Consider the following 26,362-nt stretch of genomic DNA (forward strand, 5'->3'; position numbering starts at 1 on the left):
TGGGGCATCCACCACATCTCGGGGCAACCTGTGCCAGTGACTCGCTCCCCTTATTGTATAAGAACATTTTTCCTTATTCCCAATCTAAATCTCCCCTCTTGGTGCACGTTCTCAGTAGGTGGGAAGGAGGTATGAGCTATGTCGTGTGACAGACTAATTGTAACGCCATTCCAGGTTTTGAGGGGAATCAGTGAGGGAGGTAGCCTTGATTAGATCAGCTACCCTTCTGTAAGTAAAACCCACACTCTGTGCCTTAGAGGTGAAATAGTTTTGTCTCTGATGAGAGACAGGAATACATTCCCATAATTCTTTCTGAAAGAGTTTCATTAACTTCATAAGGAGTATTACCAATAGGCTCTTTTTTATAACAGAATAAATGCATCCCCTCACTGAAATGACCGACAGTGTTGGTTCACAGCACAGACCTAATGCCCTCATGCATCATCACAGCCCTATCCCAACACAGACAGGAGCACTCCGAGCTGAGACAACAACATCCTGAGGTGATTCAGAGCATTCATCATCCCTTCAGGATGCTGGAGTTGCTGGACATGACTAAATTTGGTGATGCTGAAAGCAAAGGTGAGGGATTTCACTGCTTCATGTAGACACGGTGTGTCGTTTGAAGGGCGGTTTGAGCCTGAGGCCTTTAGGACCAAAGGGCTTCGATGAGCTCCCGAGCACAGTGACAGGCACAAGGCTGCTCCCTCCCTTGACCATCCCCTCTGGGATCCGGGCAGCTTATGGAGACACACACAACGGCTGGCTCACCACGGACGGACATTGTTATTTGTGTTTACTAGCAGCACCAGCCTAAAACTCCTGCCTCAGTGCACCGCACCTACAACCTCCTGCAAATTAACTCCGGGTGAAATCGGGATGAGGGGGGGAAAGTAAATACATCGATGGTTGCTGATGTCAGCGCCGGTCGCTCCCCGCTCGGGGCCCCCCGGCACAGCGCCATTAACTCTTCACGAGCAATTTCCTGTCCCCGGGCTCCTGGGGCACAGCTCGGCCGCGGGCATCAGCCGCCGGCTCTTGGAAATCTCTCGCTAGGAAACGCACGACCGAGCGGCGGCCGCCGGCACGAAGGCAGCATTCCTGAGCGGGGAGAACGAGCCGGGAGGGCGCCGGGCAGCCCGCCTCCAGCCCAGCCTCGGGACCACGCACTTTGTCCTCCCACAGCCGCCCTTTGTAGGAGGCTCCTCCGGCACGGCACACGGCCCCTCGCACCGACCCGCCCCGCGCAGCCCTCTGGCGCCACAGCGTAGGGAGCGCGGCGGGGCCCGGCACCCCAAAGCAGGGACACCCCCATAGCACGGGCACCCCCCATAGCACGGGCACCCCCCATAGCACACGCCGCCTCCGCTCGCCGCCCCCGCCCGTTCCCGCGCCGGGGCCGGGCCCGAGCCGCCGGGGGAGGGCGGGGGGGAGCGAGGGGGGGGGGGTTGTAGCAGTATCGCCATGGCGACAGTGACGTCATCTCACCCTGGATCTAATTGGAGGAAACCCCGTGGCCCCAGCCGCAGCCCACGGGCCAACCGAGCTTGTGCCCTGCCCGCGCTCGCCCCCGCGGCGGCGCGCTGCCCTCGGATTGGCTGTCGGGAAGCGGAGGGGCGGGGCCGGGCTCGCAGGAGAGGCCGCGATTGGCCGCGTGGGCGCGGGCTGAGCAGCGGGTAGGCTTGCCCGTGCCAACGCCCTTTAGCGCTGGCTCTCGCCCGCGACGGGAGCGGCTCTTTCTCTCCGCCACAGCCCCGAGCGAGGCGCAGCCGATCGGGTGCCGCCCGCGGCCCGGCCTAGCGCAGCGGACTCAGGTGAGCGCGGCGCCGCTTCCCGCCGGCGGCCGCCGGGCCCCGCCTCGCCTCGGCGCCGCGTCCTCCATTTTGTGAGCGCGGCGTGGAGCGCTCGGCGGTCGCGGGCGGCGGAAGGAGCCGCCGGGCGGCGCCGCCATTTCGTACCCGCCGGGGCTTCTCCTCCGCGTCCGGCCCCGGCCGTCCCGCTCCGCCGCCTCCCGCCTCGGCGCCGCCCCGCTTCGCCGTCCCCGGGGACGCGGCCGCCGCGGAGCCGCCGGGCCTCCCGCCCTCGCCGCGGCCCCGACCCCACCCGGCGACGGCCGCGGCGCTCACGGCCGGGAATGGAGGGCCTCCGTCCCGCGGCCTCTGTCCAGGGGCCACTCCCGCCGGGGGGAGGGTCCCGCCGCGCCCCGCCGCCAGGAGGCGAAGCGGCCCGTGCTGCCCGCGGGGCCCCGCCCGGCCCCGACGTCGCCTCCGGCCCCGCTGAGCTGCAGCGTCAGGGCCGAGCGCGCTCTTCTCCTTTCTTTCTTTTTAAATACCTTTTTTCTGTATCCTCCTTTTCTCCTGCCCTCCCTTGCGCGGTGAAGGCACGTGGGGAAGGCCCTCGGGCTGGCTGGGAGCTGGGTGTCCTCCTGTGCGTCTCCGTTGAGCAGCACTTAAGTGTGTTTGCACGGGGCGCGCAGAGTAAGGACAAAAAGCCGCTCTGGTACGCTGGTACGTCTTAACGGTGCTCGGTCCTCTGTCCCTCGGCCAGAGCCGTGTCCCGTCCCTGGCTGGGTTTCTGGGCTGTTGCTTCCCCTGGATGGGCCCGGGTATCAGTGCCTGTTTCTGCCGAAGGGTGGGAGGGTGCCAGTGCTGCTCCGTGGGACGTACCTGGGAATGGGGAGCTTCCTGCAGTCCCATTAAGGGGGCTGCAAGGACGTGGTCTTCAGCGTGGGCTCCTGGAGTCACGGTTGCCGTCCTTCTCCTGGCAGGCTCCGAGGCTCATTCTCTTGCTGGCAGAGTGACGTCCCCAGCTTCTCCTGCCTTTGCTACAACACTGCCCTCGCCCTGCCGCCGGCCACCATGGATAAGACCGAGTTGATCCAGAAAGCCAAGCTGGCGGAGCAGGCTGAGCGCTATGACGACATGGCCACCTGCATGAAGGCAGTGACGGAACAGGGGGCCGAGCTGTCCAACGAGGAGCGCAACCTGCTCTCTGTGGCCTACAAGAATGTGGTGGGGGGGCGACGCTCTGCCTGGAGGGTTATCTCCAGCATCGAGCAGAAGACAGACACCAGCGACAAGAAGATGCAGCTTATCAAGGACTATAGGGAGAAGGTGGAGTCTGAGCTCAGGTCCATCTGCACCACTGTGCTGGTGAGTGGGGGCTTTCCTTTTCCTGTTTTATCAAGAGAGAGAAGCGGGATGCTGCTGTTTTGAGAAGGGTGGGAAATTGGCTGGGCAGTATGTGAGGTATCGTGCTGGAGTGGGGGAAGTCAGTTCAGTAACTTTTGCAGCTGCCATATTGGTTACTGTGAGACAGAAAATCATCTGCACTTTGCTGTGGGTGCTGTATATGCAGAGGTAATTGAGGTATGCTAAGCTGTGTTTGAGATGCACGTCTGATGGAGTTACCTGTGTGCAGTACTACGCTAGCTGAGCACAGAGATACAGAGAATTTAGGCTCATGCTTTGGTTAGTAAGCTAATCTTCACAAGGTAAGCTGAAAAGAAAATGAAAGCCCTTTATTTCTGAAGGTTGGTGCTAGGAACCTGTTAAATGCATTTAAATTAATGCTGTTCATTTAATGTGCTGCTTCATGCGAGGAAAAACACTCTTTAGAGGCCTTAAAGAGACATTTTTTAGATTTTCTCTCCTAGATAATAAGGTATGATTTCATAGAGTAAGACATCTTCCTTGAAAGTAGGAAAGAAAAAGGTAGAAATCTGCTTTGTCAAAATCAAGTTGATTTACTGGGGGCTGTTAAAAGTGAATTTGCAGTAATTTTGGGCTAATGCACAACTGTGGCTTGGAAACAGGATATTCCATGACAGGTATGGTGCACCTGAGCGTGTTTCAAAGCCCAGGAATAGATCTCCGTGCCAGGAGCAGAATTCCAGATGCTCTTGATGGTGAAGCAGCATTGCAGTGCAGCAGGAGCTCCATAGACCTGTGTCAGCAACATGGGAAGTGTGCAACCCTATTCTGTGTGATCAGGGTTTACTGAGTGCAGGAAGCTGTGTGTGTGCAGTGCAGTGGTAATGGTGTGGCATGTAATCTTCAGTGGTTAAGCTGTGTATTTTTGATGTCTAGTATTGCAAGCATGAGAAAGGAAGTGAGTAAGGAAATAAACAGTTTTTGATTTAACCCTGAATTGGGTTAGAAGACCTGAGGTTAAAGATGGCTGGTTTGGGAGTAACAGAATTTGCATCTTGATAAGTGTTTTGGCTCATGTACAAGGGTGCTTCTTGGATTGTATTGAAAATACATAATGTATTTCATATACATACAGGCTGCCACCTAGATTAGTTTCTAACTACGAGTCAGAGGCCTTCTCTAAAATGAGTTACCTTTGCTTGAAAATAACGTGGGAGTGCATCAGTTGAATGAATGGAGTCACCTTGTTAGTGCGTTTAGGAATCCTCATCTTTCAAAGAAACTGTTTCTACAGTTATGCCTGTAGTTAAAGTTGCAAAAGCTTCACCCTTTTGGAAATGGTGCAACTTGTGTAGGGCACTGATTCTTGTTTCCTGTGTAAAGATCAGCCCTGAAATTTGGGTGTTGATGCTAATCCTTTTGTGATTCTGCACAACCTCCTTTGGATTCTCTTTGGAGCTAGCTTCCTGAGACCTGAGTGTAAAGCTTATTCTTCAGGCTTCTTAATCTGCCTCTGTCCTTCTCCCAGGTATGAATCCTAAGGGGAGGTTATGAGTAAAATCCCATGCTGTGCCATCCTAACAAGGAGCTTGTGTTTCTCTGGGGAGGTTGAACACCTCTGGATGGTAAATTGGCAAGCCATGTTTAGCAGAGGTTGTACTGAAATTAGTCTGGTTGTGTCTAATAGTGTGCAGCGGTGCTAGCACAAAAGTCTGATGTAGGGGAGGTGAGCTTCTCCTGCCCTATAGCTGTCGTCTTCCCCACGTTCTAGTCTGTTTCCTCTATTAACAGCCACAGCCTGGTTGGCAGCTTCGTTCTTTCCTTCTTGCCTGGAAGGCTGCAGGAAGTGAAGACAGAAACCTCCAGATGAGCATGCCTGCCCAGTTCCACCCTGCTGGCCAAGGTGTGTCTCTTTTGCTAGGACATGACAGTTACCTGCTGCAAGCCTTTGTGCTGTTACTCTCTGTTGAGCGCCATGCATGGTTACATTCTGCTCTGCTGCTTTCCTTCTCCATCTACCTACTGCTCCTCTGCCCCATGAGTCAGCAGCAGAGGTTGAAACTTACAATGTGCAGGCACTACAAAGAATGGGTTTCCTAAAGCTAAGCCACAAAGAGCTTTTGATTCCTTCATCTTTGAAGGGTAATTTCTTACATACTAGTACTGTGGTGTCCGCTTGCACATCTGTAGGTCCTTGAATTTGAACTTTGGTGATGCTTTTTCAGTTCTGGGAAGGCAGCTAAACTGAAACAACTGCTGGCAAGTAGTATGGAAAGGTTGCTTGTCATCTGGAGTATTTGGATTTAGCAAGGGTGGATGCACTGGGTGGAGTGGCTGCTGTTAGTCATACCACTGACAGGTTTTTTTTCAAAAGTTTTTTTGATCACTGGTATGGCACAGCTTTTCCAAGTGAAATGTGTTTGCTCTTGAAGAAATACCTGTGCTAGCATTACAAAATACTGCTGATCGCTGACGAAATAACCAACACAATTACTCCTTTCCTGTAAAGAATGCCTCAAAGCAATTAGATAAGTCCTTTTGGTAAGGACTTGGACGTCATGAGAGTGGAACATCCAAAATCATGTTGATATATACATATATATATATGTATCAAATGTGTATATTTTTGTGCATGTCTGTATATGTATAGATGTACATATTCATTAATTTTTATTGCTAATTATTTAATCAGTGTACCCTGTCAGTAGCTGTGGTAAGGTATGAGATTCCATCGCATGCCAAGCAGTGAAAATGTTGAATGATCTGCCATCCAAGTAAGAGCAGATGTGGTCTGAGCTCTTTTCAGTTGTTGATTTGGTGGCTGGTCTTTCAAATGAAAGACACTTTGGTGAAGAAGCGGTATGATTTGTCAAATAGTGTGCATGAAATGCTTATTTGAAAGGTGCACCAACAACTTTTATTCTTGTGTCAATGGCTGAATTCTTTGGTAACTTGAGAGGATTGCTGTTGAGTTGCTCCTCAGGAATCATAGTCCCAATGGGTCTGGAAACCCCTTTTCTTTATGAAGAAAGAAATAGGTTGGCAACTTCCCTTTCCTCCCCTCTGTACACTATGAGAATAAAGTTCATGTTCCTTTCTCATTCTCAGAAGGTGGTGATTTCAAGGCAGGGATGCTGGATAATGTAGAAAGGGTGGAAGCAGTAATGATTTTTTCATGTGATCAATGAAATAATGTAAGAAACTTTGACGATGGGATGTGTGGTACCAAACTGTGACTGTAGGTTCCTCAGATATTCGAGGAGGTAACTTTTAAATGCAACTTGTCTGGGTGTGCAGATCAGAGTGCTGGGTTTGATAAGCTCAGTCCCTTTGCACATCAGTAAGTTGCATTATGTTCAAGCTACTTTGGGGGAACTAGTGTAATGGGAAGCAGGACATCGACCCTTGACTGGAAGCACTTCATTTTCCACCTGCTTCTGGAGCATTTTTTCCTCACATGTGTTTGGTAGCACAGTGTGTGGGCTATGCCTGGGTCCCAGTGTGATTTGTGCCCTCCATGGAACAATAGAGATTGAGTGTTGAGGACTGCTTGTGTATGGTTTAAAACTTGGTGGAGCGGTAGTGGCTAAAGCTGTAAAGGCCTCAAAACAGCAGTGTGGTGGTGGTTACATCCTCTTCATGGCTCTAGCTGAAATGCAAATCGTTCTAATCTGGTTCTTAAGTCGCTGTGGAGGATTTAGAGATGTGAGGCTTCTTGCTTGTTTCCAAATGCCTCTTTAGGATGTCTAGCACAAACAGTTTTCCATTGCACTGTGTCAAGTATTTCTAGGAGTGAATGCATCTTGGAATCTGAAGAACGGACTGAAGGTAATGTTGGTAATGTTGCTTGTGCCCCTGGTTCTTTTCTGTACCCTGTGGCAGTACAGACAATGAACTAGTCTTGGACAGGAGGGTGTACCTTACTTCAGTTATTAGTGCCTTCAGGTCAAGAGGATGCTTGTAAATGTTTGATCTTCTGTAAGATTGCAGCGTTCATTTCTGAAAGGGTGGCTTAGCACGCTGCTTTTGCCAGCTCCCCTTTCCTTCCTTCCTCCTCCCCCTCCACACTGCAGCTGTGTTAATACTTCTGCTTTGTGTAATTAAGAAACAATGAATGCTAAGGGTAAAATCTGTCCTTCTGGTTGTACTCCTCCTGTGGATCTTGTTGTAGAGCTAATCTGAAAAACAACACAAACGAACCTACCAAGTACCCACTAAAAACCATGTGTTAGAAGACACTGCTTTTCCAACAGCACAAATTGGTCATTTCATTGAAAATGGAGTTGGTGGATTCATTCAAAAGCAAATAGATTCCTGATTTCAACTAAAACACCTGGTGTCAAATGATGAATAAGCTTCAAACATAACCCTGTTTTTTCACTGCTGTTACCCTTGGCCTACAGAAAAGTGAAATCCTGATGTATTTTTTAATTGTACATGCGGGCATCATGGAATGGTTTGAGTTGGAAGGCATCCCTAAGATCATGTAGTTCCAACACCCTGCTATAGGCAGGGGCTCCTCCTTATAGACCAGGGTGCTCAAAGCACCTGCTAAGTTCAGTACGTATCAGCTTGGTGCTGCTATATGAACAAAATTGGTTCCTTTCTTTCTGCTTTCCTGTTCTAAATGAACTCCAGAAATTGCATTGTAGAGGTGCACCTGGCATCCGAGTGAAGGGGTGTTACAGTCTTACACTGGGAGTTGGGTAAGATGTAGCTTTAATCTGAAGATCAGATACACTAACCACTGAAGTTACAATGCTTTGGGACTTGTATCAGTTCTCCTGGCAGTAGATGGGGCCGTGCCTCGAGTCATTCTTTTTTTGCTATCTTTACATTGAAGCAGATGCTGTTGACTCACCCTCGTGAGTAACTGGCTAAAAAGCAGCTACTTCATGGCACAGAGCCAGCCCTTAGATTGGGAACAGTACATTTTGGCAAATGCCCAGCAGTGGAGTTACCCTTACAGACTGTTTTAAATTGAAGTTCAGATCGTGAATTCTATATTTAACTTACTCATAGCTGTATCTGATGTCTTTTTATTTTCTTTGTGCCCTTCGCTGGAACGTGCTGCTGGAGCACTGCGTGTTTTCCTACAGGGAAAACTGAATCTGTTTCTGAGAAAGGGCTGAGAGCTGTCGGAACAATCCGAGGATGCATGGAGATTCTTGGGGAGGCTGAGATCTGCTGGAGCACAATTTAAATAGCACAGGGGATTCTGATGGGAGCTGAGGCCTCCCTGCCGTGCAGTCATCACTTGCAGCATAGCACCCACACAACTGGATGCTGATCTTCTGAAATGTATGCAAAGTGGTGAAGGATACAAGATAAATGGGAGCAAAGCATTCTGTCTGATGTCCTGGAAGCTTGTGCCTCTAGATTTGTGCTTGCAGCCTTATTTCCCTTTTTAGAAGCTGCTGGTGGGAATTTAGATCACTAATTTGATATACGCAGATATCTAAATCTTGAGGATGGGGTTAATTAATGTCTGTGTAAGGTAGGAAAGCATTGGCTTGAGGCATGTTTGTGCTTAAGAGCTCAGGAAGTGATCGTTAGCACTTGTGCAGTCATGGCTACTAGTGGCTCCAGTGTTGTCCTCTGAGAAGCAGGGTGTGGAGTAATTGGGAACAGGAAGCCATGGCACTATTGCAGGTGACCCAGCTGTTGAGAGTAAGGCAGCCAAAGCTTCATCTATCTCCAGTGTCAAATCCATATTTTAATTAGGTTAAGCTATAGATTAACTAGCATGGTTGTGGTCAAGCCTATTAAAGCACCCAGGTATACTCGTACATCAGGAGTTACTAGATTTATTGGAGGTCTTTTATTGGTGTGGTGGCCCTAAGGAAATGGGATGTACTTGCAAGTTAACAAAGGCACCAGTGTTGTGTTTTTTTTTACCCTGCTGAGGAGGTGACACATAACAGCTGCTTCCAGATCATGCTCATGCAGGCATTTCTCCTATCCAGCAGGTGAGCAGAGAACAGTGGCAGATAGTTGTACAATAGATGCCTTTTTAAAATGAAGAGAAGTCTATATACTGAAGAAATAGAAGGGACATCTTAGAAGCTTGAAGGCTCTGAGTGGTTTCTATCTTTACGAAGGCATAAATGCAAATTGAGGTTGGCTAGCACATTGTAAAAGCCATAGATCTGTAGTGGTTTGTGTATGGGAGCAGGAGCTTGGTGCTCTGTTTTCATTAATGGGGAGTACCAGATTTTCAGAGGAGGGCATTGAGGAAAACTGGCAGTGACAGGGGAGGGTGTTAAAGCAATGATGGAGAGATTTTCTTCTCTTTAGTTTGCAGGGTGGAGGTTTTTGTTAATGACCTGTGTTCTCTTAGTTCTGTAAATCTTGCTTCTTTCCGTCATGCTTTTGATCTTCAAGAACAATGGGTTTGCTGACCCTAGGTGTTACTGTAGTGCTTAAATGCTTTTGTACCCAGCAGTAAACATGAGTCTAATTCAATCAGGGGCTGACTAACTAAGGTAAATAAGACTGTTCTTGATCACTTGCGGTGCTTAATTTCATACAGTTCTACGTTGTTCGGTGGTGTGATGCTTCCAGGCTCCTCCTCTTCATTTATTTCCCAGGAAGCTGCAGCTGAGTACACAGCTGTCTTCTAAGTTTGAGACTTGTTCATTCACTCCATGCATCAGAATGGCAGTTCATGTGAACTGGGCTCTTCAGCTGTACCAGGCACTGGAAATAATTCCATGTCCAGTGGCTCAGCACACCCACCAAAACATAGGAGATCTGTAAACCGACAAGTCCTCAATTACCTCTGGTCTTGCTCGTGCTTTGTTCTTAGTTTGCAAAAGGAATGAAGTAAAGAGTGTTGTACCAATTCCTAACGTGGATGGAAGTCATTGTTCAAGCTTTTAATTCCTATAGATGTAGGAACTACATTATGCTCTGAAAGCAGGAAGCTGCTTGCTCTGATGCTGAATGACCTAAATGTCGTTCCAGGCTGACACCACCTTATTATCTGGATAGAACTTCTTCAGGAAGTCTTGATGCCAAATGAATGAATGTTGCAGAATTCTTGTAAGGGGGGATTGTTGTAAGTGGTAGTAGGTAGGCAGGGGCTTAGCACCAAAGTCAGGGCTTGCTTTCTGTGAGAACTTGTTATGGAGAAGTTATCTGGAATGTTGGCATTTAGCTCTCAGAACTTAGAGGTTAGACTTCAATAGCTTAAGATTGTCTGGGTGGAGGATAACAAATTACTGGCATGCTTTTAAATGGGCTAAATAAAAAACCATCTAGCTGTCTCTCCTTGAAGTTGCCATGGAGTAGAGCAATACAAAAGACTCTTCCAGCAGCTCTGAGCAGTGAGGGAGAGAGGGAAGCGCATGAAATTCTATTACCTTTCTGGCTGTCAGTGATAACAAGCCTCTGATCTCAGGCTCCCAAACAGAGAGCAGAAGTGAAATGAGTAAAACTGAGAGCTGTTGCACAGAGTTCATTTGACAGTGAAAAGTTGCCTTTAAAAAGAAGTTGGCTGCACAGGAGCAGCTGCCAGTAAACCCTGCGTAGCTCCATGCACTGTGGTTTGATTTGAGTGTTGCCGGACTTGTATCTCAGGGCCTTCAGCACTTCTGTAGCTGCAGAACATGTCAGTGATTTTGTAAATGCAAATTTAGGCTTGGACTGCTGTTCTGTCATTGTGGAAGACTGCAAATGGAACCCACAGGAGGAGACTTCTAGCTAGTCAAGGTCCTGAAGGGAAGAATTTACTGTCAGTAATATGTTTACTAAGGGAAAAATAACACTGGAAGTATATTGGGGGATATCTGGAAATGGAGTTATGGAAGAAAGCTACCGATCAATTGGAGATTAACCTGTCTGTACACGCACAAAAAACCCTTTCCTGAGAGCTTTGGCTGTGCTGTATGGCTATTATTTAATGAGAAGCTGCAGTTATTGAAGAAATAACATTTTTTGAAGACTCATTTCTGTGTTTGACAGGAGAAAAACTCAGACTTCAGGTCTCTTCCACGAGAACTTGAGTAATCCTTTGGCTTTTGCTGGATTGTTGGTTTTGTCTGATGAAAATCTATAGAAAGGAGAACTTGCATTTCCATGTTTAGAGTTCCTGGCTTACGTAGTTCTTTGGGGACCACAGAGCTTAACTTCTTGCTTTAGGAGTAATGTAAGCATGGAATGCTATTGTGAGATGAAACTGATCTGTGCCCCAGGTAGGAATGGTGTGGGCAGATGTGCTGCAGCTGAAGTTCCCAGTGCATCTGCTGAGCTGGATTCCAGATCGCTCAGGGCCAGTCCTAAATACAGACTGCCAGCTCTTAAAACTATGTAGACAGCTGCTCAGAACTGAATGGAAAAGATGAATTAGGTCACCTCTCTGTTTCTGTGCCTGGTGTTTGCTTCTGTTGTCTGCGGTGCTTTGTCAGGTTGTCTGGCAAGGTCATATCATTATTGGAAAGGCACACATGTATTTTGTTCAATATATACACTGTAATATGGATGTCTAAAGAGGTCTGCATGAAAACTATTTAATGCGCTCCCCAAAGGAGGTGATTCTGAGAGCTCGAACCCAGAAGGATGAAGTGCTTACTTCTGCTGAATTAGTTTTGAAAGTAAAGCGATCTTCAGTGCTGCAGCAGGGACTCTCCCTTTCCTGTCAAGAAAACAACTGCTGAATGTTAAAACACACCTAGGTTGCAGTGAGTCATACTGTGGACTTTGGAATGACTGATGGAGATTTGAACTAGTCAGGGGCTCTTAACCCATGTACTAGATGGTTAAAGCAGGCGGCTGTGTGTGAGTCCCAAGCCTGGCTGAAAGGTCTGAGCATGCAGTGCTTATCTGTGCTGTCAGGTGGCTTGGAACATGTAATAGTCAGACTATTAAAACTTGCAGGTGACAACCATCTCAAAGAATGTGTTGATCTGAACTGTCTCACCAGCTTCTCAGCTTTATTTTTTCTATTGTGATTGACAGAAACCAGTTCCCCAGTTCTACAGGTGACTTTTCTCATATGGGAGTATGATGGACTTCCAGAAGTAGCTGGATAAATCCTTAGTCTCCAGTATTTTGTATGTTGTAGGCCTGGCTGAATTGAGGAAGGGTTGCACGCTTTGCACAGCATGGCTGTTGGATTTAAGCTGCTTGTGTTTCAGATGAGGCTGAGCATGACCTTGAATCTATGTTTGGGGCAATGAGTTAACTTTCTGCAAAAGAGTTCTGACACGTACTCTGAGCATATGTGTGTGTGTTTGTTTCTGAGGTACCCTGCCTCAAAAATACATTTTACTTTGAAACAGTTTCTCCGCTTACATGTGGCTGTTTGCCTTGGTGGGGTTTGGGCAGCGATTGTGTGCCCTTGCAGGCAAGTACAACACTCAGCTAATTAGAGTTGCTTGTTCTCACCTGTATAATGCGTTCTGGTGGTTAACTTCAAAATCTTTTCAATAAAAATGGAAAATAGAGAACGTTCTGCGTCAGCTGGGGGAGGAATGCCTGGGAAGGCAGAATGTGCTGAACCCAGACTCTTAATAACTAGTAAGGAGCACCTCCCCTGGTAGGGCTAAGGAGCATTTGGACAGCAGAGCACTTGAGAAGCTGAAGTGTGAGGAGCTGATCTCTTTTTATTCCATGTCACTGAATTTCTGCCTTGGCACTGGAAGGCTATGTTTTCTTTAATACTGTACACGTGGATATTGATTTGCTTCTTTTTCTCAAGGAAAAATCCTAATGGAATTTCCTTTCTGCAGGTACTTTGGGGTTTTCTTTTTTTGCTCGTACTAGTGGAAGCCTAGCATGAGTTTTTTATCTTCTGTCACTAAAATCCACACATCCAAATTGCTTCCCCACAAACTATTATGTTTGTTTTTAAAGAATAACAAAATTCCATGCCCAAAAGATGGAGATGGCAATGGAATAAGCGTCTTAAAGAACTTGAAGTCAGATGCCGAGGCCTTAGGCATGAGAGTGGTGCTGAAATAGTCTGACCTGTAAAATTAGGCTTTATCAGAACTTGATTCACAAAATCCTGCTGGGGATTTTGAACATCAGGGCACTTCTGGAAGATGAGACACAGCGTATTCACTTGGTGTTCCTGGAAGCAGTGTTCTCCAGAAGTCTGCTGCTTATGATGCTTGATCTTGCTAGTAACTGACTGTTTTTTTCCATGATGGAGCGTAAGCAATGTAGTACCAAATGAAGTTGGTGACAAATATAAAACCCAATGCAGACGAGTCTTTTAGTGGCATAGTATTAAATAACTTGGTGCTACGTGACCTTAACCTGTCCCAGGAGTTGACAAATGAATGATCTATTTCAAGTTAGGAGTTTAGTTTGCAACACTGAGACCTTCTGGAAATATGCAATAACTTCAGCTTGCTTTGAAAAATAGGCCTTGAATAGACCTTCTGATCATAGAACTGCCTGAGTTGGAAGGGTCCCACAAGTGTCATCGTCTCCAACCACCCAAAACCTCAAAGATAGTCTTTGGAGCTGACCTGGTTAGTGTTCATCCTTTGGTATTGATATCTATATTCTTCATATATAACAGTTTATTTAACAGCATTGGCATATACACAAATACTTCATATTCATGGAATTCAGTAAGAAAAGCATATACAGTACTGATGCAAGTGCTGAAGGCAGCTATCAACTTAGTACTGAATCTGTTTCTTAGAAGTCATCTTTGCTGTCAAGATTCCCAATAGCCAAATATGTGAGAACAGCACAGATCAGAAAGTGGTATTAATTTCTCTGCTTCTCAAACATAATGCATAGCTGAGTTGTGCAGAAGGTATTTAGCACATGTAGTGGTTGAATTTGATACCCTAAGGCAGACTTGTCTTCTGAAATAGATTGTGGGGAGGGGGCTGATTTCCCTGGAAAGGGGGCAGCAGAAAGCGTGCGTGGAATGCAGCTTCTTCATAAGGGGCTGGATGCATGCACAGCAAATAATTACGAGGAGCCTGTGTCTTTAGGGAGCTTCTTTGTCTCTGTCAGGTACTCCAAGTGAACACATGGCTGACATATTCCTTCAGGGCTTGCATTTCACAAAGCATAATGATAAGGAAGTGATGAGAATGGGTGAATTTGGTGTTTCTGTCTCAGTCTAGTTGCAATGGTCTGATACAGTGGCTACATGCTAACCATTGCTCCTGCTTCAACAGTGAGAGAAGAGCGACAGTAATGGTGTAGCATCTCAGCTGGGAGAGGGTAAAAGGAGAATTGGAGAGAGATCCAAAAAGGCAATTCAAATATAGTTTTCTTTTGGTATATAAAGGAATAAGTGTGCCAATGGTTTAGGGAGGGTATCACAGCAAAATTCAGCTTTAAAAGGGGAAGAAATGGGTTGTTTACATGTTCCTAACCAACTTTCTATGGCCCCTTCAGGCAGCTGTGAATCTGCTCCAGGGACTGCATTGCTGGCATCTCCTTAGGAATTGTTTGTTTGTTTTAAAAAGCCTCCTGTTGGTAAGGGGATGCAGTAAGAATATTGTCTATGGGAACGTGATGTTAATAGGAGGGAAAGTGTTGGCACTCTGCAAAGGTAGATGTGAACTGAGATGTGTAAGCAGCACTAATGAGAAGGGAGAAGGGGAAATCCGGTCACAATACAGGAAGGTTGGTGTGCTGCTGGAGGATAACAGGGTGGTGTACAGGAAGCAGCGGGTACCAACCACAAATTGTCACCATGCAAACCTATTCTCATGCAGTCATCCTGAAATGAACAGTCTGGTTTGAGAGCAGACTCTTGGCTCCTGCTTCTTCATACTGCTTGTGGTGTGGAGTGTCACTCAGCAGCAGGGCAAGCCAGCAGCAAAGGACTCACGTATCAGGTGGCTTTTCAAGGAAGCATCTGAGGTATGTTTCACTTGCTAGAACAGGTTCACTAGTTCTTTAGAAGATAGTAAGAACCGCTGCTGATCTTGATGATGGCAGCTGTATTTTGATACATACACTTCTCTAACGTGGTCCATGCCCCACCCCCCCAGATAAAAAAGCAATAGGCACATTTGCTCTACATGAATCAGAATGGCAGTCTGACATATTATGAAACTTTCTTGGAGTCGTACATTTGGGAGTGCCTGACTCTGTTTTTCAGTAAAACTTGCCATAACAACTTTTGAGGTGGCTGAGATCTCCCTCATTGTTCAGACTGCCCACTTTCGTTTTAGTTACCATTAAATATGTACTTCGCATGAGATTCTGTGACTGCTGTATGGTGGAAAGACAGAAAAACCCGAGTGGGAAATGGTTGTAGGACATCTGGAGCTTTCTAGTCTGTTACTGCAAAGCAAATTCTTACTGTATCTGTCAGTTCTCACTGCCCTACCAGCATTTTCCATCCATTAGAGGGAGGGAGTGATGGATTGCATGACATGATAATGATGATGTCTCGAGATGAATGGCTCACTCAGTGTTCTAAGTACCTTACAGATTTGAAAGATAATCAGGATAGATAAATTAGCTTTGCTCAGTCTGTTTGCATTCTCTTCTGTCCTACATGACTGATAAACACGAAATCTTGTTCCGTTTAAGGCTATTTAAAAAAGAAAGAAAGAAAAACAAGATGCACAAAGTGGAACAAATATGCTCCACTCTCAATGATGGAGGTACAGATCTCTTATCACAGAATGACCCTTGGAGGGGATCTCAAGGATTATGAATCTCAACTCCCCTGCCACAACAGGTCTGGAGCACAAGTCTTATGAGGAGCAGCTGAGGGAGCTGGGATCGTTTAGTCTTGAGAAGAGGAGGCTCAGGAGAGACCTCATTGCACTCTACAACTTCCTGAAGGGAGGTTGTGGTGAGGAGGGGTTTGGCCTCTTCTCTCAGACAACAAACAGGACCTGAGGAAATGGCTGCAAGTTGTACCAGATGAGGTTTAGATTGGACATAAGGAAAAACTTTTTCTCTCAGAGAGTGGTCAGGCACTGGAATGGCTGCCCAGGGAGGTAGTGGAGTCACCATCCCTGGCAGTGTTCAAGAGGCGTCTGGATGAGGAGCTACAAGATCTGGTTTAGTGGCTTGTGGCAGCAATGGTGATGGTGAGGATGGTTGGACTAGATGACCTTGTAGGTCCTTTCCAACCTTGTGATTCTGTGATTCTGAGCTGCAAGAGCACACTGCTGGCTCATGTTAAGTTTTTCATCCATCAGGACTCCTGCAGGGCTTCTCTCAAGGATTGCTCCTTCCAGTCTGTATATGTGCCTGGGATTACTCTGGCCCAAGTGCAGAACCTCATGTACTGTGATGATGATTTTGGAGGCCCTAAACCAGAGATGAGCTGTGAGTGGAAGCTGCTGTCTGGACAGCTGCACTCCTCTGGCTGAGGAGCTCCTAGGCAATAAAGCAGTGTATGTAACTTGCTCTTTGCCTTCTGAAAAAGCTACAGTTCATTCCAAACGTTGACATTTTTCAGACAGTTTTCTTGGGCTTCTGCATGGAATCACAACATTTCAATCCTGCACCATGCAGGCAACGTTTTGAGGATACGCTTGACACACTGTGTATCTCTGCAGGGCCTCAAGAGAATCAACAGTTCCTCCTAATTTAATGTGTGCAGCCTTACTTAGAGTTCACTCAACTCTGTTGTCTGGGTTATTGATGACAACACTGAAGAGAGCTGTCCCTAAACTTGAGCTCTGGGGAGCCCTCTTTGGCCAGCAGCCTGGTGTAACCCCATTTACTACAACTTTGAGCCTGACCCACCAGCCTGTCCTACTGTGTGTGTCCAGCTGTGTGCTGGCTGCGTTGTCCAGGAGGGTATTGTGAGAGATGGCTTTAGAAGCTCTTCTAAAACCCACAAGCCCCACATTCCCTAGGCAGGTGTATTTGTCACAGAAGGATATTAAGTTAGTAAGACCTGATTTTTGCCTTCATGATCCCTTGTTAGTTTTGTCTGATGACTGCATTGTCTTTCAAGTGTCTTTGAATAACTCTCTCCGTAATTTTACCAGACACTAAAGTGAAACTGACAGACCTATAATTACCAGTTGTCTTTTCTGCCTTTCTTGAAAACTGGAATAACATTTGGCAGCTTCCAGCTGACTGGAGCCTCTGCAGTTTCTGCAGGCTGTTGACCAGTTGTGCCCAGCGTGCAAGCTGCATTCAGCCCGGCACAGCTCGTCTTCCAGTTGCCCTGGGTTGAGATGGCTGTGCCTCTGCCCCATCAGGCAGTCTGGCCTGGCCTCACGTCGTCACTTCTTGGCTGTATGTACATTTGTGAGCAACTGTTTTCAAGGGCGAAGCTTGGGAAAAATAAAATTTGATGAGAAATCTCTGATGAGCACCTTGAGAGCTCAGTAAGCATTGCAGCCACTGCCATGGAACTGAGACATCAGGTTTTTTTTCAGAAACAAGGTCAGATATCCTACTAGTTTTATGGTTGTGGTTCTTATTTATTTATTATTAAGCTTTCATTTAAAAAAAAGATAGTTTTGTAAGTGCAATAACTGGTTTATATTTTGTATGTGGCCTGAGACAGATCTTTATTCCATGCTGCAAACCAAAAGGTTGAACACCTGTGCTGTTGCCAAACAACTGAGGCTCATGGTACTGATGGTCAGTTTGGTACCCTAGGATGGATCTCATCAGGCCCCATAGACTTGTGTGTAGCAGCAAATCCTGTATGAGTTCAATGCCAGCTTACCCATCTTGCAGCTGTGGTCTTTCAGCCCATTATTGCTATTAAAGACAGGAGAAAAAGGCATTACAAGTCTCTGCTTCTTTAAGTAACAGACCGATGTTTTCTTGAGTTGTCCTTTTGCTGTCAAAGTGATTAAGCTTTCTTTGTGTGTGTCTTTGTTATCCAACGCAGTATTAACCAGCTTCAGCTCCAGTTGAGCAGTGGTTGCATGAATTTTCTGCATACAGTGGTGAATACTATTTCTGTAGTCCCCCAGTGTTTCTGACCTTACTTCCAAAGTCTATATGCTTCCTTCTTTCCTAAGCTCTAGGAGGAAAAAGATTACCTTCAGGATCCTCCGAGTCCTTAGTAGGGACTTATTAGAGCTTCTTGTTCCCCCTGTTGATTCTTCCATGCATTGGTGTTACCTATCTTAAATATGTTCCACCTAACTCAGTACATAGTGGAACAGGGTAAAGGCTGTCACCAGCACATTGTCCCTCAACCCCTGTCCTGCTATCCTATGGCTTACCATGAAGAAGCCTGTTACTTATCCCTTTTCCTCCTTGAAACTATTCCTAAGCTCTTTAAGTCAACCCTGCATCTCCCAACAGAAGAAAACTATATGGATGTGATGGGCTGATTGGACCATCTGGTCCCTCCAAATGGAGCTGCCTACAACAACCTGACATTTCTTCTGTGTGAGGTGCAAGAGCAGGCACAAAATTGAAATGTTCAGCTCTGTCTGAGCGTGAGGAAGAACTTGTGTACTGCATGGACAACTGAGCACTACAACAGGTGGCTCAGAGAGGCTGTGGAGTCACCATCCTTGAGATTCTGAGTTGAGTGAGATTCACTCGGTGGCTTGACCTTGGTGACTCCTAGCATAGCTGGATCATCATCTACCTCATCATGTCTCTACCAAGTCTTATTTCAGCATTAATAAAAATGAGAATAATCAAGGATATGGTCTTGTCAGGCACTTGTTTTAAGATCTTGTACAACGCATCCTTCTTAGTTGTCTGATCGGTGTTCCTTAGAATACTTGCCATCATCTCTCACCTCTAATCTGTGTACACGTATAAATCGGATCTCTCCTGCTTAGGGTAGTCCCAGCCTTAGGATGTCCTTCAGAGATTGCTAAGTTTTCCTGACCAATTTAAGGAACCTTTCTAAGCACAGGTGTGTTAAGAGTCAATTTTCTAATTTCTCTGTTGTAGCTGAGGTTACTGCATTGCTGTCTCTGAGGCTTGGAAACTGTTCTGTATTATCGTGGCGGGCACAGACATCATCTGAGGACAAAAGCATTGGAAAAATACCTACGCAGAGCTGAAATGTGAAGTTTGTCTTCTTGCAGAAGGCTGTAGGGTGGGAATAGCTTACTGTAATGTGAGTGACTCATGCAAAATAACAGTATTAGTGCGATTTTATTACCCATCTGCCTACTCCATCTTAATTCTTGTTTTGAAACATATCTAAGGTTTTGCTGTTGCTTCCATAACACCATCAAGGTGTGCTATTTAATACACCTATGCAAGCCGTTCCATGCTTCACTGTGTGGAATAAGGAGGTTTTTTTAGCAGTTTATATGCCATGTAGGCAGCGTGTAGTCTTTTTCTAGCATTACTAGACCTCAAAAGTCTGTTTCTGACTTGGTAAGTGGAAGGATGTCGGGTGCCAGGTAGCACCTTACGCTGCTGCTGTGTTCCCAGGGCTTGTAGTAGGAGCACTTCCATCTCTTTACTGTTCCTTAATGCAGTGGTAGGAGGATCTTTGAAGGGAGCTACAAAGCAGACTGTATTGTGATGTTACATCTGTGGTAAAAAGGCTTTTTTACACCCTGCTAGAAGTGCTCTGCTACAAATGGCAGTTCAGAATCATTACCAACAAACAGCTTGGAGGGTTTGGGATGAGTAAGCTCTTGCAGGTGGGTTGCTGGTAGGTAGTGATAATGCTGTGGCAGTAGGCATTCGAAGAAGGCTTGTGTCTAAAATTCAGTTGGACTTGAATGTTACTTTTGTAGCTGCTTGAAGGTTGGCGTTCTGCACTCATTATGACCTTATCTCATCTTGCCTGGAGGTCTGCAAACCTGTCCCCATTCCTCTGGCTATAGGGAAACATAGAATATCCTCATTTGATGGGGATCCACTCCCTCCTCTGGACCACCCAAGCCCTGTGTCTGAGAGCAGTGTCCAAATGCTCCATGATCTGGTACTTGGGGCCATGTCCCCAGCCCTGGGCAGCCTGTTCTGTGCCCACTGCCCTCTGGTGCAGGCCCTGTCTCTAACCCCCAGCTGCTCCACCCAGCACAGCTCCATGCCGTTCCCTCAGGCCCTGTCACTGTTAGCAGAGAGCAGAGCTCAGTGCTGCCCTGCACTCCCTGTGAGGAGCTGCAGCTGTCATGAGGCCTTTCCTCAGCTCCTCTGCTCTGGGCTGATCACACCGAGGGACCTCAGCCACAACGTATATTTATTGCCCTCCAGGCCCTTTCCCCATCTTTGTAGCCTTCCTTTGGACACGCTTATGTATCTTTTGTGTACTTCAGCACAGTGCAGGAGGTGAGGCTGCTTAAGGCAGAGCAAACAGGACAACCCCTCCCCTCTCCCAGTGGCAGTGCTAGGCCTGGTGCACACCAGGGTCCAGCTGGCCCTTTGGGCTGTCAGGGCACACTGTTGGCTCACATTCCTCTTGCAGTCAGCCAGAACCCCCAGATCCCTTTCTGTGGGCTGTACATATAGCCAGAGCTGCCTTCTCCTAGGCAGAAAATCCAGCACTTGCCATTGTTAACCTTCCTGTGGTTAGTGATTGCTCAGTCCTTCAATTTGTCAGGGCCTCAGGGGAAGAAGAGCTGTGTGAGCAAACAAACAGGGATGGTGCTGGCCAGCAGGGTCTGGCTGTACCAGCTCTTGGTGCTGCTTGTTGATGAGGCTGACTGCCGACTGGATGGGTGCAGACCTGTAGCTGCATCTGGTGGGTGGGTTGCAGATCCTTTATCTCAAGTCTAATGAATGCAGTTTATACTGAATGCTGCGCAGTTACTCCTCGTGCTTTGCTTTTCTTGTGAAGCAGAATGGATTCTTATAAATAGCTTTGGCAATTATTGCATAATGTTTCATTTTTCCAGTAAAAGCTCACTTCTTTGAAGTGATGTTTTTAAAATGAGAAGTATGTATTCTGAAACGAAACTCAGTCTGAAAGTCTATGCCAGTAAGCCTTTTTTGTTACTTTTTCGGCAGTCTGATCAGACAACTGGCTCAATTGACCATCTTAATAGAGCATCTAGCTTTGTGCATTTGCACAGTTGGTTCAGTCTATCTATGATGCCCTTTAAACTTCTGCTGTTTTCTTTTTGGCCTTAATTTGTAGCCAACATTTGAGCCTACCTAAAGAAGTTGGAGAGAAGAGAATAAATTTAGCTTAGTTGGAACAGTGTTTATAACATGCTGATGTCTTATTTCTCTGTTTTTTTTACCAGGAGCTGTTGGACAAATATTTAATAGCTAATGCAACTAATCCGGAGAGCAAGGTATTCTACCTGAAGATGAAGGGAGACTACTTCCGATACCTTGCTGAAGTTGCCTGTGGTGATGACAGAAAACGTGAGTGCCTTTTGGTCCTTTGGTCTTTGTTACCTAATGAACTTCAGTTGTGAGCTGTGGGGGAGAGAACAGTCAGTGAACTACACACATCAGCATCTTACTTTGAATGATGTGGAAGTTAGCAGTGCAGAAAAGACCAGGTTTGTTTCTACAGGCAGAGGGTAAAAGACTGAATAGACCTTTAGGACAGTATGAGGGGAGATTTTGACAGGTGCTCTTGCCATCTACCCTGTCTGTACCTTTGGATGGCTGTTTATTACTGCTTAGAGCTTTTTGGGAAGAAAAATAGGTGTAGGCCTGGGAATGTACTTGATGTCATCATTCTTATTTTTTTACTGGTGGGGATGAAGAGAGAACAGTTCATGGTGACTTTTTTTTTTAAACTCCATGACTGTGTTATGCTTATCTATAATTCTAACCATCTAAATGTGAAGTAGTCTTCATTGTAGCCATCCATCCCACTGAGATTTTAAATAAGTAACATTACCAGTTCAGTAAACATGGAGAAAAGTGTAAGCTACGTTGGAAACTTGATGCTGATAGGGATCATGGAATCACAGAATCACAAGGTTGGAAAGGACCTACAAGACCAGCTAGTCCAACTGTCCTCCCATCACCATTGCTACCACAAGCCACTAAACCAGATCTCGTAGCTCCTCATCCAGATGCCTCTCGAACACTGCCAGGGATGACAACTCCACCACCTCCCTGGGCAGCCATTCCAGTGCCTGACCACTCTAAGAGAAGTTTTTCCTTATGTCTATTCTAAATCTCTTCTGGAATGACTTGTGGCTGTTTGTTGTCTGGGAGAAGAGGCCAAAGTCTTCCTCATCACAACCTCCTTTCAGAGATGATGCCACCCCTATAATATTAGTTTGCCTTTCTGGACCCAGCAGCAAAGGCCTGGAAAACTTCACAGCTTAGCAGGAACACTTTGTCACTGGGCATCCTAAGACCGATGCTGTAGTAAAGAAGAGAGATGAAAAGCCTTGAAAGGATTGAAGTTGGAAGATGAAAACACAGAAAACAGAGTAAAAAACTTTGCATTAATTAGTTGCTTTCCGAAATTTTTAGCCCTTCATGTTATTCAAACGACACCAGCAGGTCTGAGTTCAGTCGATGCAGCTTGTCTCTGGTTTTTACAAAGGTATTCTGATCTGTTTTTGTCTCGAGCAGCAGCTACAGATCTGCACTTCTCGAAGCAGAAAAACACCAGCACATCTTAGCTGAAAAGACTGCATGTAAAGTGATCCTACGTGCTGATACGGGTTGTAAGAGAAGGATGGATTGATAACCTTACTATTGGATTTTCTTGCTTTCCATGTGAAGCACTTGTGTTACATGCATCACTGTGTGCACTTTGTGCTTGGCTTTTTGAAAATGTCTCTAAGATGCAGGCAGGTTTCCTGCATTAATGAGACTTTTTGCCTTTTTGTTTTGTTCTCAGCAAACCGAGAACAGACTGTTAGTGCTGGTTACACTGTGAATATTTGAGAAGCTTCCACATATGTTACAGCTTTCTTGAGCACTTAGCAGACTTGGTTTAGCAATTATTTTTTTACTGACACTTCAGCAGGGACATCTAGGATTACTTTGACCCTTTGGTTGTCTTCTGGAAGACAGTCTTGACTAGACCATATACAGTGCTCCAGGTGTATCTGCTTTGGCCTGTTAGCCTCTTCACAATATGGGATTCCTTCAAATCAATCCAGGCATGACCTTGTTTTTTTAATCTTGACTTCCTAATTCTCTCCACCCGGGTTTTGAAGGCAGATGCTTCATTTTTCAGAAGCATACAGCACATGCCTTGTAGACTTCCTTGAAAAGAGAGAGATCTGTACAAACTTGCCTTCTTCGTGCTACACACCCAACTCAAACTCAACTGTGTTCATCCTGTGCAAAGAGAGCTCTGTAGAAAAAGTAATGAATTATCTTTTTTAATACCTAAGGATCGTATTGTGTCAGAGGCCATACCTTTATATGTCAAGCTGAGGTACTGTAATCATTTTCAGTGTCTGTTTACTAACCTTGTGGGTTTATCTGTCTTCATTGTTCCTTCATCTGCCCCCTGTGCTTTGTCAGTGTGGTAACTCCACCTAAAATGGGTTTAAAATGATTGCTATGATTTAACAAAGTGTAGTGTTTCACTAAGAGGAGGCCTAAGTGAAGGACTGTCCGGTCTCCTGCGAAGGATTGTATCTTTAATGAATAAATAAAGTGACCCTAACTAATACTGAAATATTTCTTATTCCTTTAACAGAGACAATAGAAAACTCACAGGGAGCTTATCAAGAGGCATTCGATATCAGCAAGAAGGAGATGCAGCCAACACATCCGATTCGCTTGGGTCTAGCTCTTAACTTCTCTGTATTTTATTATGAGATCCTCAACAATCCTGAGCTTGCCTGCACACTGGCCAAGACAGTAAGTTGTTCTTCAGTTCTCTGTGCTTGCTGGGACAGTAGAAGAGTCTTCTCATGCAGGAAATTATCCAATTTGATATATCAAGTTTGTAAGCTCATGTTGTCAGTGGAATTTAAGGAGTGCAAGCCAGCTGTATTTAAATCCTAGACAGCACAGCAAGTTTTCACTGCCTTTGTGCATGTTTCTAGTAGACCAAATCAGCTCACTTAGCTCTAATGTTACTTTTTTGGATTTAAATAAAAAAAAAAGCTGCCTATACTGATAAATTCAGCTTCTGTTTTTTAGTGATTGGTCAATAGACTAAAGATGGCTTAATTGTTGCAGGCGTTTGATGAGGCCATTGCAGAACTTGATACACTGAACGAAGACTCATACAAAGACAGTACCCTCATCATGCAGTTACTTAGAGACAACCTAACAGTAAGTTGACTTCTTCTGTGTTGTCCGTTCTGTAATCTAAGTGCTTAGACTAAATTTGTCATGAAATAGAAACATTATTTAGCACAAAACTTAGTGGTTAATTTAGGCTATTTATTATATTTTCCAATTTATGCTGCATTAAAAGTGAATTATGATGTCATCAAGTCCATGCTGTCTAACGTAGAATGACAGCTTGGCTTGTTCATATTCTTCATTTCTTGATGGGCTCTGAAAGGAACTGAGGAAGATGCATTCAGCTATTTTAGCATACAAAATAGGACGAGGAGTACAAAAATAGTAGTCCATGATGTGTCAAGAGACTCTAAAACTCTGTGATTGTTACCTCAGAAATGAGATGTCTTTCATGTTGTTATATCCAGTGTAGCTGGTTTTAATTCATTTGCCTTATATATATATATATATCCTGATATATATATATATATATTCATTAAAACAAAAGGTCTGGAATTACAGTATACTAATGAGGAGTTGATTTTTGAGTCTATGTTGTAACTATTAGCTGTTAGATAAGTGCCTAATGGAATCTTTGGGCTCTTAAAATGGGTAACTATGGTAATTTTTATAGAGAATATTCTCTCCGTGGGTAGTCACTGCGCTTAAAATTGCAGCAAGCTTTATAGTTTTATAGTATTTCTTCAGTAGAAATGGCTTTATTGACACTGTAGAATGCTTTGTCTCAATAACCGAAATGGTGATCTTCACTTTAGGATCTAGCCCTGCTTTTTAAATTGTTTTTTTCTGAAGCTGTTGTTAAGACTTGAGTCAGGTTAATGATGCAGACTGTTACTAAGCACAGAAATCTGGATTTCACAGTCTGCTTTGCCTGTAATAGCTGAGGGGCATAACTGGTTGTACCTGCTGCATGGAGAAATGTTTCCAATTACCCCTCCGCAAGCAAGTGTGATTCTATGATTCAAGTACTGGAAGCCAGGGTTGTACAGCTCCAATGCACCGGTCTTTTGCATAGATCCTGAAATGCAATTGCTTATTTCTGTATAATAGTTGTCACCTTCTGGAAGTAAAACTCTGCTTCCGAAAGGTGACACCATTTTTCTTTTCTTTCTAGTTATGGACATCAGACAGTGCAGGAGAAGAATGTGATGCTGCAGAAGGTGCAGAAAATTAAACTGCACACGGGGTGTCATTCTCCCTTTCCTTCTCAAGAAACCTTTTTACACGTCTCCATTCCTTATAGCTCCACTTGGATTTCCTATAGCAAAGAAAACCCATCCATGTGTATGGAAATCAATTTATAGTCTTTTCACACTGCAGCTTTGGGAAAACTCCATTCCTTGATTTGTGTTTGTCCTGGCCTTCCTGGTGTGCGGTTACTGCTGTAGAAAAGTATTAATAGCTTCATTTCATATAAACATAAGTAACTTCCAAACACTTATGTAGCGGACTAAAGTGTACCTGGTATTTAAAAACAAATCTGAACCAGTTCCTGCCAGTCGACTGTGTTTTATATTACAGTAAGGTATGAAAATGTAGTTAATTGCAACTAAAGAGTGTTCCACATAGCTTTTAATTCTCCACATTCCCTCCTTATTCTGCAGGTTTTCCTTTCCATAATTGACTTTCACGTGCTACTGTGTATTTTTCAGTAGAGCTATGGAAGTATTGGGCCAGATCAAGTTGAGCATTTCTAGCTTGAAAATTTACAAATTGAATTGCTTCCTGTATAATGTAAGACAGGAGCTTGTGTGTTTGAAAACAGGGGCTACTCTTAATCTTCAGTTGCTGCTGTTTAAGTTTATATCCCTCCCCAATAAAAGTTCACTTACACTCCTGCCTTCGTAGTTCTGGTATTCACTTTACTATGTATTAGAAGCAGCATGTTACTGCCGGAGTACAGGCAGTGCTTTTTGGCAGACTAAAGTGCATGTCATTTCTTAATACACTGGAATGGGAAAACCAATTGAAGTTCACATGTCCAAGTATAAAATTTAGTACTTTTCCATGCAGGTTTGTGCACATGTGAGAAGGTGTCAAGTTTGTCCAGTGATTGTTATTTAGAGAGTTCGGACCACTATTGTGTGTTGCTAATCATTGATTGTAGTCCCAAAAAAGCCTTGTGAAAATGTTATGCCCTCTGTAACAGCAAAGTAACATGAAATAAAATTACATTTTATAAACCA

The 26,362-nt window shown here is 45.3% G+C and overlaps 1 protein-coding gene across 1 annotated transcript; it reads left to right on the forward strand.

Annotated features, from left to right (window-relative positions):
• The first annotated feature begins 1,654 nt into the window (after positions 1–1,654).
• On the forward strand, positions 1,655–26,362 carry YWHAQ (tyrosine 3-monooxygenase/tryptophan 5-monooxygenase activation protein theta). The gene is made up of 6 exons (XM_072332044.1): positions 1,655–1,814; positions 2,768–3,152; positions 21,236–21,359; positions 23,620–23,783; positions 24,108–24,203; positions 25,291–26,362. Exons 2-6 carry the CDS (start codon positions 2,859–2,861, stop codon positions 25,348–25,350), a joined length of 738 nt encoding a protein of 245 aa, XP_072188145.1. The 5' UTR covers positions 1,655–1,814; positions 2,768–2,858; the 3' UTR covers positions 25,351–26,362.

Source organism: Excalfactoria chinensis, chromosome 3 (genome assembly GCF_039878825.1).
Source record: "Excalfactoria chinensis isolate bCotChi1 chromosome 3, bCotChi1.hap2, whole genome shotgun sequence".
Lineage (NCBI taxonomy): Eukaryota > Metazoa > Chordata > Aves > Galliformes > Phasianidae > Excalfactoria > Excalfactoria chinensis.